Genomic DNA, 27,478 nt, shown 5'->3' on the forward strand with positions numbered 1-27,478 from the left:
CATTGCCAAGTGCAGGGCAGAGAATGTTAGAGGCCACATGTCCAAGGGGAGACACGAGACAGAGGTTCATCCTCCTGCCCCACATCTGGCCAGACCCTGCCGGGATGGGGGGGGGGGGCTCCTCAGTGGCTGAGCACCCTTCCCACAAAATGCAGATTGACACTGTCTTCTCAGTGGCGCCCCTGCTTCTGCTTTCCTCCACAAGCAGATGCAGAGAAGCCGGGTGGAAACGGCTTCATCTGCTCTTACCCGTCTCCTCGCTCCACTTCAAAACCAAATGGGAGCTGTCATGTGCTGAGATGCTTCTGCTTCCCTGGCCCAGAGACTGACCCGGTGCTCGTCAGACCCAGGAAAAGCCAAGCAGTTGTTGTGTAGATCACTCTTCCCTGATGACGAGGAGGGTGGTCTCCCCTGAGGTCTGAGCCTGAGAAGACCGGAGCCAGAGCTGCTGGAGGCCGTCCGCCATGTTCATTAGCCATGTGGAAGAATAAGGCCCCAGTGTAGTGACAGAGCCAAGAAGGGAGAGGAACAGTGACAAGGTGCTTTAGACCTGGCTTCCAGCCTCCCAGAGACAACTTCCCTCTAAGCCTGGATATATGACGGACGCCATGAGGGGCCTCTATTTGGTGAAGCCACTTTGGTTTTCTTACTTTAAAACTCAAAGAACCCTAATATAGAAATCACAGAAACCTTTTTCAGTTGGTCCCAGGTAATCAGCTTTTCCTGTTCCCCGTGGCCTCTCCAGTGAGCCAACCTCCCCCACCACATGTTCCATGCACCCGGGTGGGTTGATCCACCACCCACCAACACCGCTCAGCTCGCGGTCTGTGACTCCACTCCCCTTCTTTTTAACATTCTCTTCTTTTTGTCTGAACCCGGGTATTTCTTCAGAAACACTGTAGATTCCTTTGAGGGCAACATTCTCTTTGATCCAATTCCTGTTGTCTGGTATCACAGTTCACACATAGTCCTCCCTAACTACCTGCTAAACAAGTATGAGTTTCTGTCTCTCTGGCGGATCTTCCCCGACTAATGGAAGAAAATAAGTAAGTCCCCTTTTATTTCTTGCCAATGCAAATGCAACTAATTTCTCTCACCATTTCACAGTATGTTCTTCCCCTTGTCTTTACTTTAGTGTCAACATTGCATAATTAGCTGCCCTATGACATGATTACTGGGCAGCGGGTTGGGGAGCACCCTGGTCTCCTCTTCAGCTAAAACCTTCTGTTGGCATCGTATTTGCACCTTAGGGCCAGGTACTTCTTCCTCTAAGGAAAAACAGGAATCACTTCTTACATAGGATTTATATTTGATTCAAGTAATTTGTAAATTAAACTTAATAAATGCTTTGAAGGCATTGATGAAACACCAGGTACTGTTCTGAGCATCTTAACTATATTAACTAGTTCCTCCTTTTAACCACCTTGCCAGGTAAAAATGTTTGCTACCATCAGCCTCATTCAATAGGTGAAGATGTAGGGACTCAGAATGATTGGGGAATTTGAGCAAGTTGGCACAGGGATTGGTGGCCGAGCTGGACTTCGTAATGGGCAGGCTCCTTCCACAACTCCTGCCCTAAGCACTAGGCCTTGCCACCTCTACCTGCCATCAGGGTGGGGTCCATGCTGCATATCTGTGCCCTTCCCAGCATGAGTTGACTGTTTTCGAGAGCATCAAGAGTAGGTCTCTTTGACCTTTATAAGTAACATGTGGATGTGTGCATAATAAAAGTCTCCAAGCTCATTATTCATTAACTAGGTCCTGGATGCACATTTATTTGTATCATTCAGTGCAGTTAATTATTCACATTGTAATCAACGCCAGTCCTAAGATTTGTCTTCTCAAAATATATTTCCAAACCACATAGAATCTGTGCCAAGAATTCACTCTAATTACACATCGTACCAGTTTTGAATATTAGAGATGACTTGAAGGCAAAATGTGTGTTATTTAAAAGTATTCAACTTAGAGTAAATAAATGTGATTTTCTCCAAAAAAGAGGAGACAAAGTTGCATGTCCCTTTTCTCTTTTTATTGTCCTTTCTAGATGTCTGAAAGCATATGGATTAAATTAATGCCTATTTTTATTTGCCCGTAAGCTATCACTTACTATTAAGCAGAACAGAATCAGATGCAAACCCTACTCTGTGGATTCACCTCCAGTAAACAGAACTAACATAAAGAGCATCTGTGGGGGCACTGATTCTTCCGTGCAAGGGTTATTCAGAATAGCATTTGGGAACATTTTGGAGCCTTGGGGTATCTCTAGATCAGATATTATTCAGGAATAAAGTATTTATAAATAGTAGGCATTAAAATGAACCCATTCATCCTAGCTGCTCCTTTATATTGCTCCAATGGCCTCCCCTTATGACTACTGACTCCCAGGAGGAGGTAACTAGTTGGCTGGTTGATGGTTTAAGTTGATGGTTCTGAACCCTGTTGGACCCAATACTATTTTTCAGCAAATATTTTTAATCTCTTATCATTCCTAAATGAAATTCATAAATAATAAAATCCATATGCACAAAATTTCAACAAATAAATATGCTTAACAGTAATTAAAGGAGGAGAAATAATAAGGTAATTTGCAGAGCTGGGAACGTGGCTCAATGATACCGTGCTTGGTTAGCAGGTACGAGGCTCTCAGCTCCATCCCCAGCACTGCCCTCCCCCCCAAGAAAGTAATTTATAATGATATAATCACTATTTTAATTCGTAAACACTCTGTTGCAGTAGAAGAAATAATAAAGTTGGAAGCCATTTGCACCTAATACAAAATCGCCAAAATGTAACATATACTTCAGAACATGATATGTACAAGAGCAACAGAGACTAATGTGGCTGCATTGTAAGAGGACCCCAGTGATTACACAATGTATAATCTTCCATTTACATAGTAGTTATTTACCTGAAAATTCATCTTCTTCACCTTTAAAAGTCTGCCAACTATTTTGTGTGTATATGTAAATGGAGTTATCATCTAGGCTCAGGTCATTATAAGCAGGTTTTCAATACTTAAGGAAATGACTGTAATGGCATTTGAAAGCTTGTAGGATGTGGGAAATTTTCCAGAGCTCTCCTGAGCCATCCTAGCCCTTCCTTCCAAATGTAAGTAATGCCCACCCACCATGGTGTCATCCCAGAACATCCCCATACATTTCCCCAAATGCCCTCAACTGGGTGATACCCAAGTTAATGCCTAATATTAGATTTAGCCCAAAATAATAGCTGTACCTTCTTCTCCTGACTTTTTGTAATCCTTGGAAAATAAAGGAACTTCTACAGTAAAATCCTCAATAATTGGATTAGTTTTAAGACTGTAAGTTTCAGACTCTGAGGACTAAGGCCCTCCAGCACGCACAATACGTCAGTACTCAACACAGTTCTGGGTTTCACTTGGTCTTGTTTGAATGAGCAAATAATTTTGGGTTTAGATATCTGAGCTAGTAACCAGATAGCTACTTTTCAACTTTCTAGCACATGTGGTAATATCTAGGAAGGCTTATAGTTATTTAATAATCATTTTAAAATACTATTTCAGTTGTTTGTTTGAATGAGTGACATTAAAATGTTTGAGGATGTTTGGAAGTTATCCAGAACCCTGAATCCTCAAGCCCTTTTAAGTAAGGAAAGAAAACACATTGGAGGCCTTGTGTGAGCGGTGGCCCCTGACCTATGACAATTTGCTGAATCTTTGCAGGGGTCTGCTGGGCAGCTCTTCTTGACCCTGTCAGACGTTGCCTCCATGGCAAAACAGGGTTTGAATCCAGAACTGCCCAGTCCCAAAGGTCTCCCTCAAGAAACCTCACATCCCTTCTTAAGCAGAGCAGAACTAGGTTTCTGCAAATGTCCATTTGAAGGACCATCAATATGGCTGGGTGAGCTCCCGCTTAATATTTCCTCTGTGCACAGTTTGTTCTGTGCGCAGTTCCAGCGGTCATGCTATTACATTCTGCTTTCCTAACGGCTCAGAGATTTTTACACTGAGCATGTTCCTGGTCAGATTCTAGGATTCCAGGTCACGCAGGCTCACCTTGGTAAGTATCCTGAGGGTGGGAACTGTGTCTTCTTCATCTTTGGGTCTTTACAATCCAGCATGGTGCCTGGCACGAAGGGAGTGTTTGTTGAGTGGATTTTAATTGACTAATGTTTCTCCTTTTAGGCCTTGGCCTTACACAATATTTCAGCGAGGCTTTGACCTGGTTTTGGGAGAGCAGCCCTCTGATAAAATATTCAGGTAAGTGGTTGATTGTCCAGGGTTGATTGCCCAGTGTCCCACTTCCCACCGAACTTCCTTTCCTAGCAGTTCACTATAAAATGGGAAACAACTAGAGTTGTTCTTCCCACCTAGAAATACAAGCACTTGCCCCCCAAGCATGCGCAGTGACAGCAAGGATCATTTAGAATAGAAGTCGGATTCTATTTGAGGCCTGGTTTCTTTTCTCACCAGCTCTGCGAACCTCAATAATTTACTTAACCTCTTGGAACCTCCAGTTCCTGCGTTTGTTAAGTGGGGCTTTGTTACACGTCTGGCTAGATTATTGTGAGGGATATACGAGATAATGCAGGGAAGGTCTCTGGCACAGAAACTGGCATAGAACGGGCAATTAACGTCAGTTTCTGCCGCTCTGTTCTGCATCTAATTTGCACCTTCCTCATAGAGACTTAGATTATTCAAAATTAATCGCTCCCGCCCCTGCCTCCCCTTTTCTAAACTCTACCTCATCATTATTTTCTTTTATCTATTGCCCTCCTGATCAGAGTTGATGCTTCTAGTCCCTCCCAAATCTCTACCAGCATATCTGTGAATAGCACATATTAGAAAGGCCCACCATCCCAGGGAGAATTTGGGTGCCAGCCATAAACTATTGGATTTTCATAAAGCTAAATTCACAGCAGGTCTTATCCGGAATACAAAGCTCATGTCCCGTCTCAGATCTTAGACTTAGGACATGTCAGTCTGTTCCTTCACTTAACGTACATTTGCTAAGAGCTAGAGATTGAACTTGGCCTGACAGTGTGGACAGGAATAGAGCCCCCTCCATGAGCCACTCTGCTAGTAGACAAAGGGAACAGTCCTGCACTAGTGGCTGATGTCAGAAGATGAATTCCACCTCTGCATACGTTGCTGGAGAAATGGTGATCCGCATGGGATGGGGTAAATGCAAGCCAGCCTTCCTTTCTTCCTTCCTTCCTTCCTTCCTTCCTTCCTTCCTTCCTCCCTTCCTTCCTTCCTTCCCCTGAGGTTTGCTGAGGCTCATGCACTACCACCTCTTTGAGTCCTTCCCCAGACCCTCCCTGTGGGCTATTCCTGGCTTAGGTGTTCATCTTTGCTCCTTTGCTGGCCTCTGGAATTCAGACCTCTTTAAAGCTTCTCCTGCCCCTGCAGGGAGCATGGGATTGGCAGGCTTGACCCGGGCAGTGTTCTCCTTCAGCTTGCTCTTGGCTACGTGTGGATTTTCAGAACTACGTCCTCAGAGGGCCTTTGCTCTCCTGAGAGTCTTTCCCAGGGCAGCTTGGGTCATGTTAATGACATTGGCTACAGGCTGCTTTTGAGTATTTGTGCTCTAAGAGATGTCAGCTGAATTCCTCGGACTGTGACTTGGTCATTTAAACTTTCCAACAGTGATTTACCATTTGTGACTTTCCCTTCCTTTTTCCTACCGCTAGTCTTCCAAGGCCTTCGAAGGCAGTAACGTAAGGCAATGGGGAAGCAGGTGGAGTTTTGCTGATTAACATGCTCAAGTTCCCTGTTCCCTAAAAGCTGGTACTAAAGAGGGCTTTTAATGAAATTGCTATTAGGGCAGAACTTGCCCAAAGCTGTGTTTCTATCCCCACAAACACTGTTTATGTTTTCACACTCGGCAGCCAGCTGGATGGGATACCTAAGTACCCAAAGGCGGGCAGTTATGTAGTGTAATCCATGAGGTCAACCAAATCAGGATCCACAGAGTTCAGCAATAAGTGATTACTAGTTTTCGTCCCTAATATGACAATAAATAGTCTCTCAAATGGAAATCATAGGTCATAGTGTGCTTATTTTAGGACTTAGAAACTTTATTCAAAACTTCTCTGGAATCTGAGTCAACCACCTACCAATGGCTACTCTGGAAGGGTCTCTGACCTGGTCAGTGTCTGTAGTAGACTATTTGCCTGCTGGCCTGCTCACTCATGTCTTAGTGTCCTGCTGAATTCCAAGCCAGTGCACATGTCTCTGAACCATCCAGTAAAACTGAAGCTCTGATATTCAAATCTTTCCATCACTGAGTGTCAACATCAAACTCTTTTTAATTAAGCTGCTCTTCTCATTTGGAAACTTCTGTTCCTAATCAATCTGTCTTCTACCTGATCCACTGCCCCCAATAACTTGAATATCACCTCTTCTGCACATTTTCTCATACACTCTCCTTTAACAAGAAGGCATCTTGTTCTTCTAATATTAACATTGCCCTTTTTAATGGCGTAGACCAACTCTCTAACCAGTCATTTCTCGACCCCTACTTGTGCAAAATCCTGTTCCAGATGCTGTAGATATGACCAAGAAAGGCCCTGCCTTCAAGACTTTATAGTTTAGCCAGCACCGTGGAGCAGGCCTGCAATCCCAGGTAGAAGGAGAGCAAATTCAAGGCCAGCTTCAGTAACTTACCAAGATTTCAGCAACCTAGCAAGGTCCTGTCTCAAATAAATAAATAAAAAGGACAAGGGAATGTAGTGGCTCAGTGGTAAAATGTCCCTGGGTATTAATAAGGGGAAAAAAATGAGTTTACAGTCTCATCCAGGAAGCCGTCTCTACCTCTGGTCCTGTGAGACTGTCCTCCTGTATGCTTTAAAAGGACCAATGACCGTACCCAGTACAATCCAGTTAATTAAAAAGTTCAGAGAGGTGTGGCTGAGGCTGGGGAATGAGTGCTTTTTAAAAGCACTGTGGTGATTCTAGTCCATAGCCAGGATTAAGAAATACTGCTCCACACTCCTGCAATCCACATCCATGGCACAATTCACAACTTTTACCCCTCCAAATTTCTATGACTTTGATATTTACTTGTCAATTACTTTATTTCAGATTTATTTTTAATTTGCCTATTTGTTTCCCAATGAGGTGGTTATCTTCTCGAGCAAAGAGGTGGCACCCTCGAGGGCTCTTAGGGTTTAATATGTAACACATAATTTTCAATAGCCTGCCTTCAGTAGCGATCTACAGATGGTATTTCAGGCATTTCCCAAGGACTTGAAATCAGATTAGGAAATCTGATGCCCAACCCCCTTGGAAATCTGCAATCCCAGACAACCAGAGTAGTCTGCAACTCCAAACTAGACTAGGAGGGTCTACAAGGACCCTGGCCCCGCTGCTGAATCCTCCCATCAAACCCATCCAATATGGCACCCTCACCTCATTCCCATAGACTCTGTGGTGGTGAATCACCACCACACTTCCCAAGTGTACCTGCATCCCTGGGAACGATATCTCATTTTGAAACAGCCTGCTCTGGGAAAGAGTGAAGATGTCAGGTTGAAGCTATTTATCTGTTTTTTTATTATGTTTTTTTTTTTTTTAAACCTGTTTTCCCACATTCTGTCCCATGCCAAGCCGTGGAGAGAGCACAGGCTGATTCAATCCAGTGCTCTCTGGTGAATGTTTGCCTCTGAACAGAAATCTCAGGCTCTGCTCAACAGACCATGCAGCGTGCAGCTGAGCCATCACTACAGTGGTCTTCACCAGCTGTCCCCAGAGAAGGCCCAACTTGGGAGAGAGCTGGAATTGCCCACCTACCTTCTGTTTGGTGGTTTGGGGAGTCATTCCTGCCAAATCTTCATGAATGGGGGACAGATGAAATTTCAGGACACAGCTTTTCTCTGACAGCATATTCTATATTTGGCTTTTGGAGTTACTCAGTAGATTTTGCAGATGAAAGAAAGCTCTAGAATTTCTTAGGCATGAGCCAGCATGAGCTGGAAAGCTACTGTGACCATACCTAAGAGCTGGACCATCCCCATCTTTCCCACTAACCAAGGGGTGACCTTGGGGAGCTACTAACATTGTTACTAACATTGTTAGAATATCAGATGATGAGTTGGTAAGAAGGGTCAAACTGACAGGGCTGTCAAACACTTAGAGGGCTCTCAGGAGGGTAAACAGGGCATTTTGCTGGGGCTGTCCTCTGCCATCCTGGGGAGTCATCCTTATTAACAGTGATGGACACAGGAAAAGACAGGTGCAGCCCAGCATCTCAGAGGCAGCAAGGACTCTGTGTAAGGTGGACAGAGGACACTCCCTTGCTCAGCCTAAGGTTGAGGGTCAAGGTTCTGGGGGAATTTCTGGAAGGGTTGTGACTTTAAACTAAGTCTTAAGATGAATCAAATTCAGGAGAAGGAAAAAGGGAATAAAATCCAGAAGAAAGAATGTTAGGAACAGAAGAAAAGAGATGAGAAATTAGGATGCCTTGAGAAAGTACAGTGGGCATTGCAGGAGCAGAGTGAAGTGGTTTTGCAGAGAGGAGCTAAAGATGTAGGTGGGGTGACGTGATGCCTTTGGGGGCTTGGACTTTGCCCCCTGTGTGTGGGGTGCCAATGCACAGTTGGCTTTGGGGAAACCATGGTTTGTTTTTCCCTATGACTATATGCAGAGGAAAAGGGAAAAGAGAGATGAGAATCTATAGACTCCCTTCTTCCAAAAGAAAAATGAACCATCAGAAATGTACTAGAACTGCCAACAGTTTCCCAAAATCTTACATAATCAAAACAAAATTATAATTTCAAAGCCAAAATAGAAAACAAATACCCATCTTTGTGTCCAATGAACTGCTTCATCCCTGGTACATTCACTTGTGTAAACGTTCTCTGTGGAACAATATATTATAATACAGTAGTGTCCTGACCAGAGCCTGCCTTAGTATAATGTTGCTGGCTCAAGGATCCATTGTGGAATGCAAAGTGAAATCATAGGAATTCTTGGAAGCTGTTTCCTTCAACCCACAGCAACCCTTAAGTCCCAGATTCCAGGCATGTTGGAGGCCATCGCTAGCCCTGAATCTGCTCCTTGATATTTCAGATGAAGTGTGTGTGTGTGTGTGTGTGTGTGTGTGTGTGTGTGTGTGTAAATGGGCTGCTGTGTCTCCAGTTTCACTAGTTGATCCACAACAGAATGAAGCTTGGGTGTTTTGGTCCCCCAAGTAATGGGCTCAGCTCCCCTGGCGCAGGCCCCTCCCGCTCACGCCCAGCTCCGCCTAATACCTGGTGCCCCTGGGGGTGGAAGGAGCAATGCCTCCTGCAGGTCAAGAAGCATCTTTGATGGCTCCCAGCAGGTCAGAGGAGTAGAACACTAGGAGTCAGGGCAGAAATGGGAGAGAAACCCCCCCTAGTCCAGAACACACCCCTTACCTGGAGGTTTTGCCTCTCTCCTAGGAGTCCCTACAGTTAAGATGTCACCTGCCTTCTCCTCTTGCAGCTCTGGTGCCGAGGGTTGTCTGTCAGGGTGTGGGTGGAAATGGCATGGGGAGCATGCTGGGTCTGTTCTGTGGCCAGCGTTCTGGATAGGGCTACTGCACTTTTCATAAAAGCTCTGAAGCTTCAGTCTGCTTTCCTAGCATCTCAGGCAGCCCAAGGTGGAGAGGAGAACACAGGGGGTAGGAGGGAGAGAGGAGCCGGGTTCTCCAGGGTGCTGTGACCAGCACTGGTTCTGCTTAATTGTGCACCTCCTCCATTTTCCAGGACTGCCACAGCCCTGTGATGTCCCACCCACACTGGCTTTTATCCCACAGACTATTTTTGACTGTGAACACAGAGCATTTGAATGCCTTTGAAATGAAATGAATGAATAAATAAACAAATAATCTCTCATGGTTTCCTTAAGCTCTCCCTTGAAATGCTGATTGATTCTTTTATTCCTTTTAGCCCTTGTTACAAGAATAAAAACACCCAAATCTTCCCTGTTTCCCCAGGGTTAGCACCGTTTGCTAAGGTGTGGGTGGGAGTGCGGAGAATAGATGGAGAATAGACGTGGGGCTGTTTGGTTCATTTGTTCACCCCTCTCTTCTCCTCCCTGGAGGCTCCTGGCTTCAGTCATCTCTGTTCCTGTCACAGAATCCAGAGAAGGGGCGCTTTCTTCCTGCCTTCTCCTAGTCAGGGTTCCTCCAGGCACGAGGAGAAACCATGGCTACCACAGTGGGTGTGCAGCCACAGGCTGAGGAGGGTGGGAGGCCTCCTCTCTCTCCAATTAAACCGCTTCCAATTATATCTGACTTAATACAGGGGAAGCCCGGCTTTAAACCTGAAGAAGGCTGAGACTTGATGAGAGCCACTTTTAATATCTGGTGAATGGGCTCCAGGATCAGTCTTCCAGCCAGAAGACCCAGTAGCAGGAGCAGGCCCTCAGCCTCCCTCTGACTCATGGGTCTCTTCCACGAAAGGCAATCGACTCTCCTCTCTGGAGAGGGCCGTGGGGCTGAGTGCCGGCTCCCCGCGTGGGGGTGGTGGTCCTCCAGCCTGACCACCTGGTGCTGTGTCCCTGCAGATTCACCTACACCCTGGGCGAGGGCATGTGGCTGCCCCTGAGCAAGAGCTTTGTGATCCCGCCAGCAGAACTGGCCATCAATCCCTCCGCCAAGTGTAAGACCGACATGACTGTGATGGAGGATGCAGTGGAGGTCAGGTGGGTCTGGCTTCAGGGTGCGGGCGGAGGGCCCGCACTTGGCCTAGGAGGCAGAGTGACAAGTGACCTGAAGGTTCTAGGTGCCGGGAAAGAAGGCATCGCAAGCCGAAAGGAGAAGTTGGCAGGTTGCCTTTAAATTCCCCACACGTGGTGCCAAGATCTGCTCTTTATCTGGGTCAATATTGCACACCCCAAGGCTCATTCACTGGAAGAAGACATAAAATTAGAGTTTGTAAGCACTTCCCACATACCCCAAGGACTGACAGGCAATAAAATGTTAATGTCCTTGCCTAAGTTTAGACTTCCTTCTTTGACCAGGCGTAGCTTTGGCTCATTTCCCAGATGTGGAAAATGCCCATAATTTGTTAGTTCAGGCCTCCTTGTTTGGTTGATCTTTAATTTTATAAGAGCAAAGCCAGGCTTGGTCCAGTTGACCAGTAGGAGATGGAAGGTAGCACCACTGTGGCTCCTAGAAGCCCCTTGACTCCCACTCTTTCTCCCTGCAGAGAGGAGCTGATGACTTCATCCTCCTTTGACAGCCTGGAAGTTCTCTTAGACTCCTTTGGGCCAGTGCGAGACTGCAGCAAAGATAACGGGGGCTGCAGTAAGAACTTCCGCTGCATTTCCGATCGCAAGTTGGACTCCACTGGTTGCGTGGTATGTCTGTCCTGTTTGGAGGGCAGGGAGGGAAGGTACAGGGTGAGCACAAGGCAGAGGGACACACAGATGACAATGTGCTGTGACCCCAGTGATAACCACCACCTAGTGCAGGTTCGGAATTTTCTCTTGATAGGGCTGAGGAGCTAAGCACTAGTCCAGTATTTAAGAAGTCCTTAGGGAGCACTTAGGATGTGTTCTCTCCAGGGGGAAATTCCTCAAATTGTATAGCACCATTCTCTCCAGTCTTATAAAATAGTTGGTGAGAACTATTTGAAAACTAACTAATTGCTTTTGTATAAAATCGATTCCAAATATAACAGGAAATGTCTGGAGAGACCTACCTACAGGTAGAACAACGAGATGAATAAGTTATGCCAGAAATGGTAGAGAAAAATATAAATAAAAATGTCCGAAACCCCAGCAGTGATGCTACTTCTCCACAGCGGGTTTCTGCTTTGTTTTCAGCTCTGCGGACTTTGGCTATCCTTAAAACAAAGATGCCGTTCCCTGGTAGGACTTTTGGGCTGGAGTAGACCGAGCTCCCTGCGGGGCATGAATATAAAGATTGAACTGACTGTGCTGGCGATGAGGCAGGACAGAGGAGGCCGTGCAGGTTCCTTGCTGTTGGTGGCTCTCATGCATTGACACGCTGATCTGTGTCCAGCCCCACCTCCAGAGAGGAGAGGGATCAGGACAGAGATGGCAAGGAAGACACACCAAGGGGAACAGAGGGGAGGGAGAGTCAGGCATTGAGATGTGTCACTCTGTCCTGTCGGGGAAAGGCCCAGGAGCTTCCTGGTGCCCCGCCTCGCTCCAACCTGGCAGCCGTGCTGTGAGGGGACCCAGAGCTGGGGAAGCTGTGAGGACCCTGAGTCGCTGCCAAACTTCCACCTTTCATTCCTAATTGCTCTCTGGGGTCACTCTAAGTACTGTCTGGGCACATGCGGGCTCCTCTCACACCACCCTCATAGGTGTTTGAGCATGCACTACGCACACACACATATGCACACACACACACGCACACGTGTGCACACACACACACACTCGCACACGCACATGCATACACAGGTGGGTTCTTCCTCTCTTGCTACTTCTTTGCCCCGCCCTGGCCCCTCAGGGTGCGTTTGCCTGTCAGCCATCCTCTGGTGCTGATCCTAGCCCCTTTCACTTGGCGTACAGTTGAGCGGATGGAGTTCTGCACTTTCCCCACTGATCTGCGAGACGGACTAGCAGGAATAGTTCTGATGAATATGCATTCGAGATAAAGCTGCTGCATTTTAGAATCGGAGCCGCTGCAGAAAGTCACTCAATTATACCAGTATTTGGCATTTGCATAATACTTTGAAGTCACCGTCCACGTGGCTCTGGAGGAAGAAGCGGGGCTGATTGGTGGACCTGTTCCGTTTGGTTCCTCATTGGTTGCGAAGCCGATGATCCCTGAGGCAGGACGGATGCACTGAGAGCTGATGTGCTTATGACCCTACTGAGAAGAAGATGAGGGACTTGACTTTGAGCCTGACCTGACTCCACTGGGCATCACACTGTCCTCAGGCCCTGGTGTGTTAGTGGAGGAAGTCCCTTGTCATTGGAGCTAGACCACAGCTAAGTCTGGCCTCCTAGCCCCTCTCCATGTAGATACTTCCGTCCAGTCCTGGGTGCCGATCCGAAAGGCTTCCCAGGAAAAGCATCTTTTATCCTTTCTTGAAAGGAGAAAGAGATGAGGAATGAGAGCATGCTGACTCTTCAGGAACCTGGGGAAGGGCAGGTGTGGGAAGGCGGAGCATGAGCACACCTGGATGTTTCTCTGACTTATTTCAGACCGGACAGGTGGGATTCCTGCTGGGTGTATAGGGGCTGCTTCCCTTCTTTCCAGGAGAGGGGGCACATTTCGGTTATGCATGGGCTTCCTCAGGGTTCACTGGTGCCCAGTTAATCGCCCTTTTGCTTATATAGTCTTTGAGGACAGGAACCAAATACCCATGAAAAACACGGTCTGTATAAACCATGATTGCTCCATTACAAATCAGAGTGCTCTCTAAGAGCTGGGGATCTTGGAAGTTCCAGGAGGGTCCCCAGAGCATGGCTCACTGCCACTGCTTGTGACCAAATCTTACCCACTGTTTTTAATGTTCAAGATGGGCCATGGTCCCCACCCATGAGGCCCAGAGCAGCAGTTCTGTGTTCTATAGAGCCTTAGGGGGCCCTTCAAGGGTGCTATATTATCATATTCCTGCTTGAACAATTACAAGAATTGTAGTGACTTAAAGCTACACAACTTTAGCATCTTACAGCCCTGAGGATGAGACTCCCCTGTGGCTCTCACTGGGCTAACATCGAGGGTCACCAGGGCTGTCTTCATTGCAGGAAGATCTAGGGGGCAACCTACCCCCGTGCCTTGTCCACCCTCTAGAGCCCACCCACATTGCTCGGCTCATGGCCTGCCACTCCATGTTAGGGTCAGCGGCACTGCCTTTCCCTGACTGCTCTTCTGTAAGGTGTCTCCTTCTCTCTCCCCTACTCTGCCTCCCTCTTCCACTTCTAAGAGCCCAGAATAATCCCCGCATTTCAAGATCCTTAACCTAATCACATCTGCCAACTCCCTTTAGCCATGAAAGGTTCCTGAGATTGTGCTAGAGATAAATCTTGGGAACCCTCTGCAGTGGGTGGCAGGGATTGGAGTAGATTGGTAGATGGGACTCCCCACTCCCAGCTTTAATGGGTGTCTTCATTTGGGTGTCTTCATTGTTTTTTTAATATTTGTTTTAATTAGTTATACATGACAGTAGAATGCACTTGGATACATCATATATAATGGAGTATAAGTTCTCTTTCTTTTTGTTGGTCCTATAGTTATATATGTACACAGGGTAACAATGTCTAATCAGTCTACCACCCTTCCTACCCCCATACCCCCTCCCCTGCCTTCAATCCCCTCTACCTGATCCAGAGTAACTCTGTTTTTCCCTAGCCCCACACCCACATATCAGAGAGATCATTTGGCCTTTGGTTTGGGGGCTTGGCTTATTTCACAGAGCGTGATGGGTGTCTCCAGCCTTACCCAGCCTGCCATTGAGGTACACTGGGGAACTTGGTTTGAAAGTCTGAAAATGATTTCCTGTGCTACCCCAATAAAAGAAAAAGAGAAACGCAAGGCCAGTGTTCCTAATGCTCCTTCCTCATCTTCTCACTCATCCTGAAAGTGTCCAAACTTCTTAAAATGCCTTTTCTTTGTAAGATGTGGGGATGTGCTTGATGGCAGGCTGTGTCCTTGAAGGGGCCGGGTGGGGGTGGGGGTTGGAGGCTGCGCTGTCCTGTGTATGGAGCATGTGACCTTCCTGGCCACAGCGCTGTGCTCTAATGAGCTTTGAATTACCCAGTGACCTGCTGCCCTTCCCTCCACATGTTGTCCATGATGGCTGCCCACAGACTGTATCATTTCACCTTTCCCAGGGCACAGTTGTGAGGAGGCCATTACCGATCTCCCACCCCCCCCTCTAAGCAGTTAGCCTCAGAGGCTTCTAGAGAACTGGGGGGACAGGAGCTGTCCCAGCCTGACATAGACATTGAACTCCATCAGACTTTTCCCCCTGGGAGAAGTGCTACAAGGCTTGGGGCTTCTCGTCAGAAAGTTGGGAAGATCATTATTTGTGAAAGGAATAAGATTGCCAGCCAGTAAGAGGGAGCCTCTGTTGGGTGGGAATTGGGCTGCGTGTTTGATGGACATCCAGGTAAGGTGCTGCAGGAATCAGTCCCTCCCCTCCCAGGGTCCCCAAACAGGCTCCCTGCCATCACTCACAGTCACCGCCAACAGCATTCACTTGGTACTGGCGCTGAGGTGTGTGTGTCTTAGGCTCAGGAAGATTCCACCAGCCTCCTTGGTGATTAATCAACCAAAATCATCAGTAGGAAAAGAAGGAAAAGAGGGCAAGGAAAAAAGAGTTGAATGGGGAAAACCATTTTAATCTCATTAGCAAATTATGCCTTCGACCAGTGATAAGTCAAGCAGCTGTGAGCATCTCATGGAAGATGATTAACCTTGTGTATTTTAGAGGTCACAGAAATATGAGCTCATTTATTAGGACTTCTTGAAGAGGGAGGGCCGTTGTCATAATGAATGGAGTTTTCTTCTTAAGCCTGGAGTTTATAAAATCCCTGGGACTGCTGGATATAACCTATGCAGAGAGCGGTTAATATATGACTTTGGGGCTCTCTCCTGACCAACAGTTCTCTCTCAAGGAACACGTGGAGGGACTGTCCACAGCCAGGGTGAGAGAACAGCCCAGTCCTTGCAAACAGATAATCCAAGCTCCTCCTGGAGGCAGGATTTGCTCTGACCACTGGGCTCTGGCTGCAGTGACTTCTAGGAAGAGGGGCCTGGTTTGGAGACGTTAGCTTCTTCATATTTACAGAGTCTGAGGAAACCACGAATGTCAGTATAATAGCAGAAGGAAGATCCACCAAAACACAAAACACATGGGAAGCTGAGAGAGTGACTCCTTGCAGAGGGGGTCCTCTGAGTCCCAAGGGTTAAGAAGGAGACTCTACTTCTGCTTCGGCCCTTTCTCCCCTGGAAAGTCTTACTCTGAACTCTAACCCCAGTCTGTTATGAAGGTGCAGTAGAGAGAACTTGTATGGCTTTCAACACCATCACCCTGGACAGTTCATAGTGTTTTGTCCTAAAATATTTGCACTCATATATACATATATGTGTGTGTGTGTGTGTGTGTGTGTGTGTATATATATATAGAAAGAGAGAGAGAGAGAGAGAGAGAGAGAGAGAGAGAGATCATGTGCACTCACCTGTGACAAGAGTGAGAAAGACAAAGAATATTGGGTTGACTTGAGAATATGTTCCAGGAACTGCTTAAAACAGTCGAGCAACAAACCCACAGGGTTAATTTACCTGGTTGACACATTGGCTTTATTTCTTTATCTCACCTGGGAAGCAGGATGGATGAATGGAAGATGACACATGTAAGTTCTGGGGTCAGACAGATCCTGGCCCAGGGTCTGCTTTGCCATGTTCCACCACCGGAACCATAAACAAGCTACTTAGTCTTCCTGAGTCTAATTTGGCTCATCTGTAAAATGGGGAAGACAGAGAACACCTGTGTCGTTGGGACTGAAGATAATATATGTAGGTAAAAGAATTGCTTGATTCTGGAAAGCTGTGATTCTTACTTTTAGCTTTGTTTATGAGGGGAAAAAAAATATATATATACATATATATCTCCAACTTGGTCAAGGCAGCTTACACTGACTTCTCTCCAAATCTCCTGAGAGACCGTGAATATCAGGTGGTGCAATTTGGGATAGCAGTGGTCATCTAGGCACTAGGGCCAGGCAAGATGTGGACGTGCCAGGTCTCAGAATTCTGGAACAGGGCTGGGGATATGGCTCAAGCGGTAGCGCGCTCACCTGGCATGCGTGCGGCCCGGGTTCGATCCTCAACACCACATACAAACAAAGATGTTGTGTCTGCCGATAACTAAAAAATAAATATTAAAAATTCTCTCTCTCTCTCTCTCTCTCTCTCTCTCTCTCTCTCTCTCCCTCCCTCCCTCTCTCACTCTCTCTTTAAAAAAAAAAAAAAAAAAAAAGAATTCTGGAACAAAGCCTCCAGCTCATGTTTCATTCAGTGAAGTATTTGTCAAAAACCACGCTTGATGGAGCATTCTGGACAAAGGCAGGTGGTGGGGAAGATGGGGAGTCCTGGCTGGTGGCTGAGGTAGCTGGCTGGTGAGAGGGTTGAGCCATGTGAGGTGGAAGAACAGGAGACGGGCTAGACGGGCTTCATCTCTGCGTGATGGCTTCTGGCAAGCTTTGTGGAAGGAAAAAGCAAAAACAGAACTCGGTGGCCACCGGGGCAGCCCATTGAATGCCATTCGAACTCATTCTATCCCAGAATCCAGAATCCACGCATGGACAGCCAGGCAGTGCTGAAGCCAGCTCCCTTCTGGTGGCACATCTGGCCTAACAGCTGGGTGGCCAAGGAACTGATGGGTGGAGGGGCTGGAGGACCTGGGGTGTGAGCCTCAGCTGCCTCGTTTGCTTGTTTACCATCATCAGGAACATCTGGGTTCCCACAGCAGGGGGCAGACCTTGGAAACTTCTTTAAATACTGTGGCCTTCCAGCACTCCAGCTGCCTCCAAGCGGGGAGAGGGGATGAGCCAGGCTGGGGGTCTGGCAGGCCCACAGGGGGTCATTTGTTTGGTAAATTGTAAAATTAGTGTCAGCAAACAGTGCACATCCTGCTGTGATCTTTGACTGGGGAAGGAAGGGGAGAGATGGGTTTGCAGAGGCTCCTCCGCAGCAGCTCTAGACCAGCAAGATGAGGTGCTTGGCTGCCAAGAGAAAGAGCAAGCCGTAGCAGGGAGAAAGGGAGGTGTTTCACACTGTTCCACCAAGTTTTGAAAGTTTTGCTTGGGTTTGGTTTTGGTGAAGTGTTTGTCACTAACAGTGTGTGCATGACACAGTCATTAAAAGCCCAACTTACAGAGTTCAAGATGCACAGATCTCCAGCTCCCCACCCACTCCAGCTGCTTGAGCCTGGGCAAGTCACCCCCTCCTCCCAGCCTGTTAGAAAGGGCCAGCTCTAGTGTAAATGTGCAGACAATGTTGCACAGGCAGGGAAGCAGGATGGCAAAAGAGTCATCAGCTTTAAAAGGGAGCCCAGTGCGAGGAGGGGTTCATGAATTAACTGGCAGTGTTAATGGTTTCCTTATCTTTAAAAGGGATAATGCAGGGCGTTGTGAGATAAAATGCCTGAAGTACTCAGCACAGTGGCAGGCGGGCTCCTCCTTAGTGTTCAGTAAACAGTGTGGAGTCAGGACTGACCAGCCCTCAGGACTCCTAGGAAGCCTGCCAGGGGCTCAAGAGTGGCCCTGTCATGAGCAGCTGTGTGACCTTAGGGGAGCTAAATCCTCGGTGCCTCAGTTTCCTCACAGGTCCAATGGGGTGGTCACAATTCTTGCCTCCAGGGCATCGTGGGGATTAAGTGGGTGAGCCAGGCAGCCCCTGGGCTTTCCTGGGGTCTGGCATCTTCTCTGGGATTTTCTTGGTGGCTTTCATTCTTGGGGAGTTTTTTTTAAGGGTGAAGTAGTACAAGGAGGTCACTATTTCACATCATGAGAATCTAACTCAAAACCAAGTACAGCACCTTTGAGTGTTGCTCTGGCCGAGGCCCTTTTTTGTGTGTCCTTCAGTGTGTAAGGGTCTGGCGAAACGTCGGAGGAAGAGACCACCAAGAGACTGACTCATGCAATTGCAGAAGGGGGTTTATTGGGGATCCATTCCAACGCGCTGGGGCTCCTGGCCCACTCAAGAAGGGCGAGCAGCCAAGAGCCCCAAGCAGGGGTTGAGCAGAGCTTAAGTACACTTCTTGGGGAGGGCGGGGGCTTTGCATACATCAGAACAAATCAGCATGAGGCACGGGAAAATTGAACAACAAATCTGAGACATGATTAGTACATTCATTAGCGGGAACAGATTGGGCAGGGGTGATTGGTTATTCCTAAGCGGGGTACACATTCAAACTGATTGGTTCGGGCCCTGTATGCTCTAGGCTATGAATCAGCAAAATAGCCTAGTAGGGCGTTGTCTTAACTGCCTCAGGGTGTAGCAGAGGAATTTAACAATACCTGGTCCTTCACTTTTTAACTTCAATTTCTTTTACTCTTACAAGTGGGCATCCATGGTGCAGGAAGGGGAGGAGTATGAGAGCAGGCAAAGCCCCCTCCAAGGTCACAGGGAAAGCCCACTCCCCACTTCAGGATGGAAGCCCTGGCTCTGCCCATTCCCTCCTACTCTATGAGGTGGTACCCACACTGAGAAAGTGCTTTGGACATTGAAAAAGTTATCTTAACCTGAGTCCAAACAACAGCACTCCCTTCCCCTCACCCAAAGGAATGCGGTCAAAGACTTTTTTTTTTAACCTCTGGTCTATCTTTTCCACTCTTCTCTGTTGAATGAGGACACCACATTCCCCAACTCTGTCTTACTACAGGGCACCCTTCCAGCCTATTCAGAGGATGCAGCCTTAATGCAATGTGTATGATCTATGCCCAGAGAGAAGCAAGATGTCAAAAAAGTCTATTTGCTTTTAAGTGGAGTCTAGCGCAGAGGAGAAGTCATGGATTGCTTGCCAGTGTTAATAGTTTCCAGGCAAAGTGCTAAAAATAGGTGTCAGTGGTGATGTTCCAGTACAGAACCCCCGTCCCTGACTCACCCACCTGTGTGGATGCTTTCTGATTGTGCCAGTGCCCAGCCGGACTCAGCCCGATGAAGGACAGCTCGGGCTGCTATGACCGCCACATCGGGGTGGACTGCTCAGATGGCTTCAATGGCGGCTGTGAGCAGCTGTGTCTCCAGCAGATGGCGCCCTTCCCGGACGACCCCACCCTGTACAACATCCTCATGTTCTGCGGGTGAGTGGAGCTGCCCGGAGGCTGGCCAAGGTGTGAGACCTTCAGAGCCTAACCCGAAAGTCCTTGTGAATGAATTGCCACCCTCGGCCAGCCCTCGGGCTGTTCTGGATGGAGCATCTCTAAAGTCTGGGTTGGGAGGATCCTTGGGCAAGTCCCAAAGTGTGGGAGCCCAGCCCCGATTACCTGCAAGGGCGAATTAGCTACACGGTTCCCTTAAATCATCGCCTAATTAAGCCAGAATGTTCCAGTGTGTTTTGTGGAACTATGTTAATTAAGGCTTTCTGACAAAAATCATTGGATGATCTAAAACTTGAGAAAGATTGCATGAAACTGATTAATTATCAAAGGAGTAGAGGAAGCTTCTCCAGATTCAGTTCCCCAGGCCCCACATTTGTGTCCAGCCCTCCTGGGTGGCGCAGTTCCTCTGTAGGCCCTCTATGGTGGGTCCCTGTCACCCACTGGCTCCTTAAGCTGGCAGGAGAGCTCTGTGAGGGAACAGGGCAGGCAAGGCCAGCTCATTCCACAGATGAGAAAACTAAGGCTCAGTGGGGTTGTCTCTCCCAAGACCGGGGACTTGGTGAGTAGGAAGATGAAGATCCGATTCCAGGCCCTCTCTGATGTTTTAAAAAATTCTGCAATTTTTCTCAAAACTTAAATTTATATCACCCAGTGGAATTATATTTAAAGACATTTTCATGCTATATTTATAAAGTAAATATATTAGCACATTCTGCTATACCCATGGTTTTCTTGCCTCCCTCTCCCCTCTTTCTTCCTCCAAGTCAGGCAGAGTGCTTACTCGATGCCAAATACCATGCCGGCCACCGGGCTGCAAAGAGGAGTGAGTAACATGGAGTTGTTACCCCCCAACAGCTTGCAATGAAAATCAAGGCTGGGTGCGGTGATGCCCACCTGTAATCCCAGAAACTGGGGAGACCGAGACAGGAGGATTGCAGTTTCAACACCAGCCTCAGCAACTTAGTGAGACTCTAAGCAACTTAGTGAGACTCTAAGCAACTTAGTGAGACTGTACCTCAAAAAAATTTTTAAAAAATAATAAGAATTTAAAAAGGCTGAGAATATGGCTCAGTAGTAAAGCACCCCTGAGTTCAATCCCCAGTAACAACAAAAAAGGTGTTTATAGTAATAATACTCGAGAGTTGTTCTAAAAGGCAGTGCCCGCTGAATAATTGTTCAGTGGAGTTATAACGTTGTTTTATTGTATTTTGTTTTATTTTATTTCTTCACAGCTGAGTAATTTTCATATTTAGTCTCTTGTAAAAGCCCATTCCATAAATAGCAAGTTGCTCTAAACTTTAAGGTTCTTTATAATAACTAGGGCTGAAGCACTTCAATTTATAGAAGTAAACTCAGGCAGAGTTCCTCCCCTTTTTGTTTAACAAATGCGTCCTTGGGTACCTCCTTGTGCAGGGAACCCGGTGGGTGCTCCATGAGAAGCATCAGGAGCAGTTCTACTGTCCCTGGAGGAGTTTTCAGTGGGACTCACAACTGGGAGGAGGGGGAGGGGTCCTGTGGAAGGGGAAGCTGTCCAGAAGTTGAACATGGGCTGGAGGGGAACCAGCCAACTTCAAAATCTTTCCCAGAAACTCCGTTTATGTACCAATCCAGGAAGGAGCCAATTCGCCATTTCCAATGTCCCCGCTCCCAGGCTGCGCTGGAGCCAGGGAATCCTGGAGGAGGGGTCTTAAGGCACATCTGTCCCCTGGACTAAGGTGGTAGGCCTCTAGGTGGACTTTTCTTTCCTTTCTTAATCGGATTTAGGCACATGTGTGTGGAGCACTCTCCAAATACTTATATTTTTATATAAAGACCAGATCACATACACTTACAGTTAAAGAACTCTGCTCACATCTGTTCACACAAATATATAAATGATAAATGGGAAAAACTGGCGGTTGAATCACAGGCCCCCTTGGCACCTTTGCTGCTAATAATAGCAACATACAGAGAGTACTAGCTATATATAGGGCTGTGTATTAGTTCTAAATGTCAAGTGTCATGAAGCTCAGAGAGGTTACTCAACTGGTTTAAGATTACCAGTGAAGAAGACACTCATTGCTATTATAATATGGCTTCTCACTACTTGAAACTACAATCATTTGTAGTTCTACATAGGTCAGAGGTCTTTATATTATTACAACAATTACTGTATATAGTGATAAATGGTGTTTTAACATCATGAGCACCTTTAAATTCTTAATCTGTAATATTTTTAAGGAGAGAACCAAATGAAATCAACATTGTTTTCATTGACAGCTCTATCAAAGAAGAAGTTCTCACTCACCTGAGCTAACAAATGCATGTTCTTTGTAATATAACTACAAGTAAGGTCAAATGATGATTTGTGAGTCATTGACCCATGTTTACCAAATTACTATTGCTTTTCCATTACAGTGGCTGTACATTCCTGGGGGGCGGGCACCCAGAGGCCGCTCTCAATTCAGGGTGCATGGTGTAGATGCCCTGCATCTATTTAGTTCAGGGTGGCTACCCCGGATGGAGGAGGAGTTGGTGTGGGATAATCCTGTGTTTGGAGACATTCAAGAGGATCGTCCATCTTCCTAATTTCTGTGTTGACTCATCACAGGACCAGATTAGAAAGCAATTAATTTCTTAAGTACAGCGTTGTTCCTTTTGCTGCCTAATTATTCTCCCAACAAATATAGAACCTGGTTGGACAGAGGGCTTGTGAGAAAAACTCTACTATATCTTGGATTTAAATGGTTAACTCATATTTAGAAATTTTTCTCCAATGATTCTTATCCTGACCTGTTTGAGAAATCAGATGACTCTTAGAAAAGAGAGCACTCCAAAGTTCTGAGAGACCTAACTTTAAAGGAAAAGTAGGAAATCTGGGATGATCACATTTTGGAGAGAGCCTGTATCTACAGGTTTAAGAAACTCAGTTATAAAGGAGCCAGAAGTGAATTGGGATATTCCTGATCTTTGGCCATTCCAATTCTCTAAAAGGCATCTCTTCGGGATTCGTTGAGCTGATTGCCAGCATCGCTCACTGATGGACTGACTTCTTATCTTGAGTTCTCCACCATATTAGGTGCATCGAGGATTACAAGCTTGGTGTGGATGGACGCTCTTGCCAGCTCATCACGGAGACCTGCCCAGAGGGAGGCGACTGTGGAGAGAGCAGGGAGCTTCCCATGAACCAGACTCTCTTTGGGGAGATGTTCTTTGGTTACAACAACCATTCCCAGGAAGTGGCCACTGGACAGGTGCTGAAAGGGACATTCAGGTGAGCCTCATGTCCACCTGACACTCAGTGACCATTCAGGGCTGTTGGCAGGGCTTCTTCTCTGAATTGCTTTATATGCAACCTAAAGTTCTGTATCTTGGAGCAAGACGAATGTCATGTGCAGAAGGGATTAGGTCCTGCTCTCACCTTTGGGCTTCTCTAAGGTGACATTCTTCAAGAATCCAAGAACCATGCTTCCTCTGGGTGAACAGTAAAGTATAAAGTGAGATTTTGCCTTGCTCAGGTGAGGGCTGCAAGGTTTTATAAGAAAGCTACCCCCAAATGCTCCAAGTTCCATCTTCCCTCCAAACAGAAGACTCAGCATGTGATTTGGTCTAGAATAGCAGTCCCCAGAGTGGGAGCCAAGGATCCCTGGGGTCCCTGGGTCCCTGCAGACCCTCCTGCCTTTTCCACCTGCAGAAAGGCTGCATGTTCTTCACATACTTAAACTCAAACGATACGTTGGCATGAATGGGATTTGATGATGAGAATCTAGTTGCCTTTTATTGAGTCAGACATTTTAGAAATTTGCAACAAATGTACAAGAATGTCCCACCTATCATTAATATTCAATAGACTTATTATTGTGTTTTTAAGCGAATTAATTTTTCGGATTCTATTTTAATTTCTCATTCAGAAAATAGTGATAGATGTAATTAGAGGTTTCTTAAAGTTACTTGGGACCTTCAATTATTTTTACAAGCATAAAGGAATCCTGAGAACAAAATACTGTGAATAATTTAGTTGGAATATCTTGAGAAGATTCTTGGTTTGCCTTCTGTCCATATTCTGCCTTGGCTATGGGAATGCATCTCCTTCAGATCCCGTAGGGAAATGCTGTCCAGGAGATGACGGGGACAGTGAAGATGGGGACCATGGTGCTGTCATTGTCATAATGTGGATCAGCAAGGGAGCAACCTAGGTCTAAACTCTTACAAACAAACTGAGAGTAAATTTTCAAGCTAGTTCTTAGGACTGTTATGTGTAGGGACGTCACGAGTGTTTCCCATTTTGGTCTGGGAGCTGGTTTGCCAAAGACAAGAAGTATGGCTGGAGTCTTCACCATGGTAAAGAAATGAGACCCAGTGTGCCCAGTGCCTGTTGAGAGGGGGCAGGACTGGGATGAGGTGCAGGGGGAAATATTTCCTACCCTTTGCATAGTAAATGAGGCTCAGGGTGAGGGGAACTTGTTGGTCCAAAGAGAAATTTTACGTTTGTGTTGAAGTAAAGCTGCCTCACTCGGGGCCGGTCCACCTGACGCTCAGAAATGAACATACACCCCGTTTCTAGGCAGAACAACTTTGCTCGTGGTATAGACCAGCAACTGCCAGATGGGCTTGTGGTGGCCACTGTCCCCTTGGAGAATCAGTGCTTAGAGGAAATCTCCGAGCCCACCCCGGACCCCGACTTCCTGACTGGTGAGTGTGCCTTCCGTCAGGCGGCAAGACCTGGCAGCTGGGCGGCTTCAGAAATCAAGATTCCACCTTGCTATTTTGGTTTCTGTGGTGTATGATGAATGCTCAGTTATACAACTGAACCTTATTAGAATCATCCGTATTATCGTAGAACCACCCGCAGAAGGGTTGTCCAAAGATCTTTGCCTGCTAAGGATGCTCTGAAAACAAATGAGATGATGGACGCACAGCAGTCAGAGGTTTGGGTGGAGCAAGCAGAAATACCCAGGTCATAGAGGCAGAGAGAGGAGCCAGATGTGACTGCCACCTGCAGTCAGTATCTGCTATGGCTGCTGTGGGGTCCGGGGGAGACTTACGGAGCAGTATAAGGAAATGGAAAATGATGGAGTCTGGTGTCAGCTGACCCTGGGTTTGAATCCTGGCTGGGCTGCTTTCAGGCTGGGTGACTGTGACCTGAGACAGCACCGTCTCTCTGGCCCTTGGGGTCCCTTGTCCTGAAATGGGGATGGGAACGCCTGGGCCTCTGTGCTGCTCTGAGCCCGCAGCACTCCCCCTCTGCGCCCTTGGGGAATGCGGTGTGGGCAGATCAGGAGAAGCGAGAGCGCAGGGTATGCTTCTCCTTCCTGCCCCTGGGAAGCCTGAGCTGGCACCTCCTGGCAGGTGACCCACGGCTGCACCTGCTAGAAGCCTACCCGTGAGCCACCCGCCACTGTTGGCCGTGTCCACTCCTCCATCGCCCAGTCCCCAGCTCATTCTCAGTTCCTTACTCTATGCCCTCCTCCCTTTTCTTTTCCCTTTTCTAAAGAGTGGAGTGGGCTGAAGGTAAGCCTCCTGCAGACATCCAGTTATGTTTCAAACTTCAGACCTGACAGGCATTGAGGTAGGTCCACCGGAGGCAGTCCTGCATGGTGATTAATAGGGTGGGCTCCAGAGCCCAACACCCTGCCACAATTCCTCACTGGCTGTGTGATCTGGGAAAGTTTCTTAACTTCTCTGTGCCTTAATTTCCAATAGGCATTATAATTTTTTTCTGAAGGATTGATATAAAGAATAAACAAATTAATATTAGTAAAGTTCTTAGAACAGTTCCTAACACATACCGAAATCTGTGTTAACTGAATCAATGTACTAAGAAAGAAAGAAATTAGTATGAAAATTACCAAATGGTTTCTTCTTCATTGGAAAAAAAACTTAGAAAACAATATATTCTGGGCCAACCATATGTCTCTTCAAAAGACGAAAAGGCCATAAAAGACTAACACACACATGCACACATACATACACACATGAACACACATGCATACTCATGCACACATGCAGAAATTAAAATGTAGCCTCTGGACTGTCCCGAAAGCTCTGTCTATAGCATTAGGGAATCTCGTTTTCTGTTGGCACATGAATTGCCGAGAAGCACCTCCCAGATGTGTGCAAGGCTTGTGCTGGGGTGTGAGGTGGCCCCTACAAACAGGGAAGGTCTATGCCACTAGAAAACCACTTGCCTCTGCCTGACCTCCAGAACCCTCCCTCACACCGTATGACTTATTGGCAGAGGGCAGATTCCAGCTCATTTTTCAGCCAGGAGGATACCCGGATGGTTCTGGACACTCCCTGGAGCTCTCCAGGAGGGGCCAGTAGATCAAAGAACAAATTTGGCTCTGCTACTTGGGGAATAAGGAAGAGACCCCCAAATTTGTTCTCCTTCCCAAAGAAACTTCCTTCTCCCCTGTGCCCTTGGGTCTCTCCTAACATATCTTATTGCAGAGGGAGGGGGGGATGTCCAGATGGGACCCTGCCTTCTTTCCTGGTCCCGCGGCATGAAGTCCAGCATTCCTAACAGCGAGGTGGGGGCTCCTCCTGACCCTGCTGCTGTTCTACGCAGTCTCTGCCTTCAGCCTATTTTGGTCAAGACATGGTACCACTTTGGCTAAGAGCATATATTTCCTTTGACATAAGCAGGGGACGCGCTTGTTTTTAAATACCAGAATGACTCGAAGGATTGATGACGGAAAGGGCTGACCAAATTTCTTTAATATCATCCTTCTAGTTCTAAAGTCACATTTTAATTGTCACTTTCCTGAAAGGCATACAATGAATCCTGTGTCGTTTCACACTCTATTATTATAGGTCATAGTTCCCATAAACCTACAAGCAACAGAAGATTTTAAAGCTAAAGTGAGCTTCAGAATCATCTATAACAGCATCTGCAAGCATTCTTTTTGTTTTGTTTTCCAGGAAAAACCCTAGTTCCATTCACAAATGGGCCTGCCTTCAAATACGTTTGGAAAGACCCTCTTCCTCTTAGCAACGTGTATCACCTTAGCTTTAGAAAGAGATTCCTGCAGGAAAAACATCCTTTTCACATTTGTTTAACCTAGAAATTCCCAGACCTCCTTGATCAGAGAGTTCTTTTCATAGACAACCTCTGTTTCCATCCGGCAGAATCAGTTAAAGAACAAACTGGAAAACACTGATGCCCGTGTCTCCCCTTCCTTCATCGACAATGCCTCAGCACTCCGAGTTTCACGGGCCTCTTCGTTGTTGCATTTTGTGTGGAAATAAGTGAAGGACACCAGACGGGAACTGGTGGCGCTATGTATTCTGAGCTGGCTAGGGCAGGGGACATGGGTGCCATTGCTGGTGCTGTGGCAGAGACTCTAGGGCAGGCAGAGGCGTGGGGAGCCCTTACAGTGGGAAGGGGAGGGTTTCAGGTGGACTGGAAGCTGTTGGTGTGGGAAGCTGTAGGCAAGCTCTCTGGAAGGGGACGCCCCTGACACTGATCAGGGGTGTGCATTTGGCTGTCAGTGGTTGGACAGAGGGCGTGGGAGCCAGAGGTAGAGAAGCTGTGGGCTGTGAAGTGCTCTGGTGGTTTGAGTCGGTTGTTTCAGGAGATACTGTTGTGGTTTCTTTTCAGCTTGCTAGAAATGGTGGTCCCACAAGTCTGCCTTGGGGACAGCAGACTGGCTTCCTGGATGGGTTATTACAGAGAAGGGGGAGGTTTCCTGAGCTGATTGCCACAGATCATGGGTCTGGGTTTCGTTTTCATGTCCGTCTGTC

At 47.0% G+C, this 27,478-nt stretch overlaps 1 protein-coding gene across 2 annotated transcripts in view; it reads left to right on the plus strand.

The window, feature by feature from the left end:
• The window catches only part of Astn1 (astrotactin 1), a 279,953-nt gene that overhangs the window by 186,955 nt on the left and 65,520 nt on the right, over nt 1-27,478 (plus strand). For both annotated transcript variants that reach the window (XM_076831510.2, XM_076831511.2), the window contains exons 9-14: nt 4,166-4,240; nt 10,514-10,651; nt 11,158-11,308; nt 19,572-19,738; nt 22,815-23,009; nt 24,300-24,427. In XM_076831510.2, the coding sequence (XP_076687625.1) occupies nt 4,166-4,240; nt 10,514-10,651; nt 11,158-11,308; nt 19,572-19,738; nt 22,815-23,009; nt 24,300-24,427 (854 nt within the window). The remainder of the gene's footprint in view (nt 1-4,165; nt 4,241-10,513; nt 10,652-11,157; nt 11,309-19,571; nt 19,739-22,814; nt 23,010-24,299; nt 24,428-27,478) is intronic.

The sequence above is a fragment of the Callospermophilus lateralis genome, chromosome 13 (genome assembly GCF_048772815.1).
Source record: "Callospermophilus lateralis isolate mCalLat2 chromosome 13, mCalLat2.hap1, whole genome shotgun sequence".
Taxonomy (NCBI): domain Eukaryota; kingdom Metazoa; phylum Chordata; class Mammalia; order Rodentia; family Sciuridae; genus Callospermophilus; species Callospermophilus lateralis.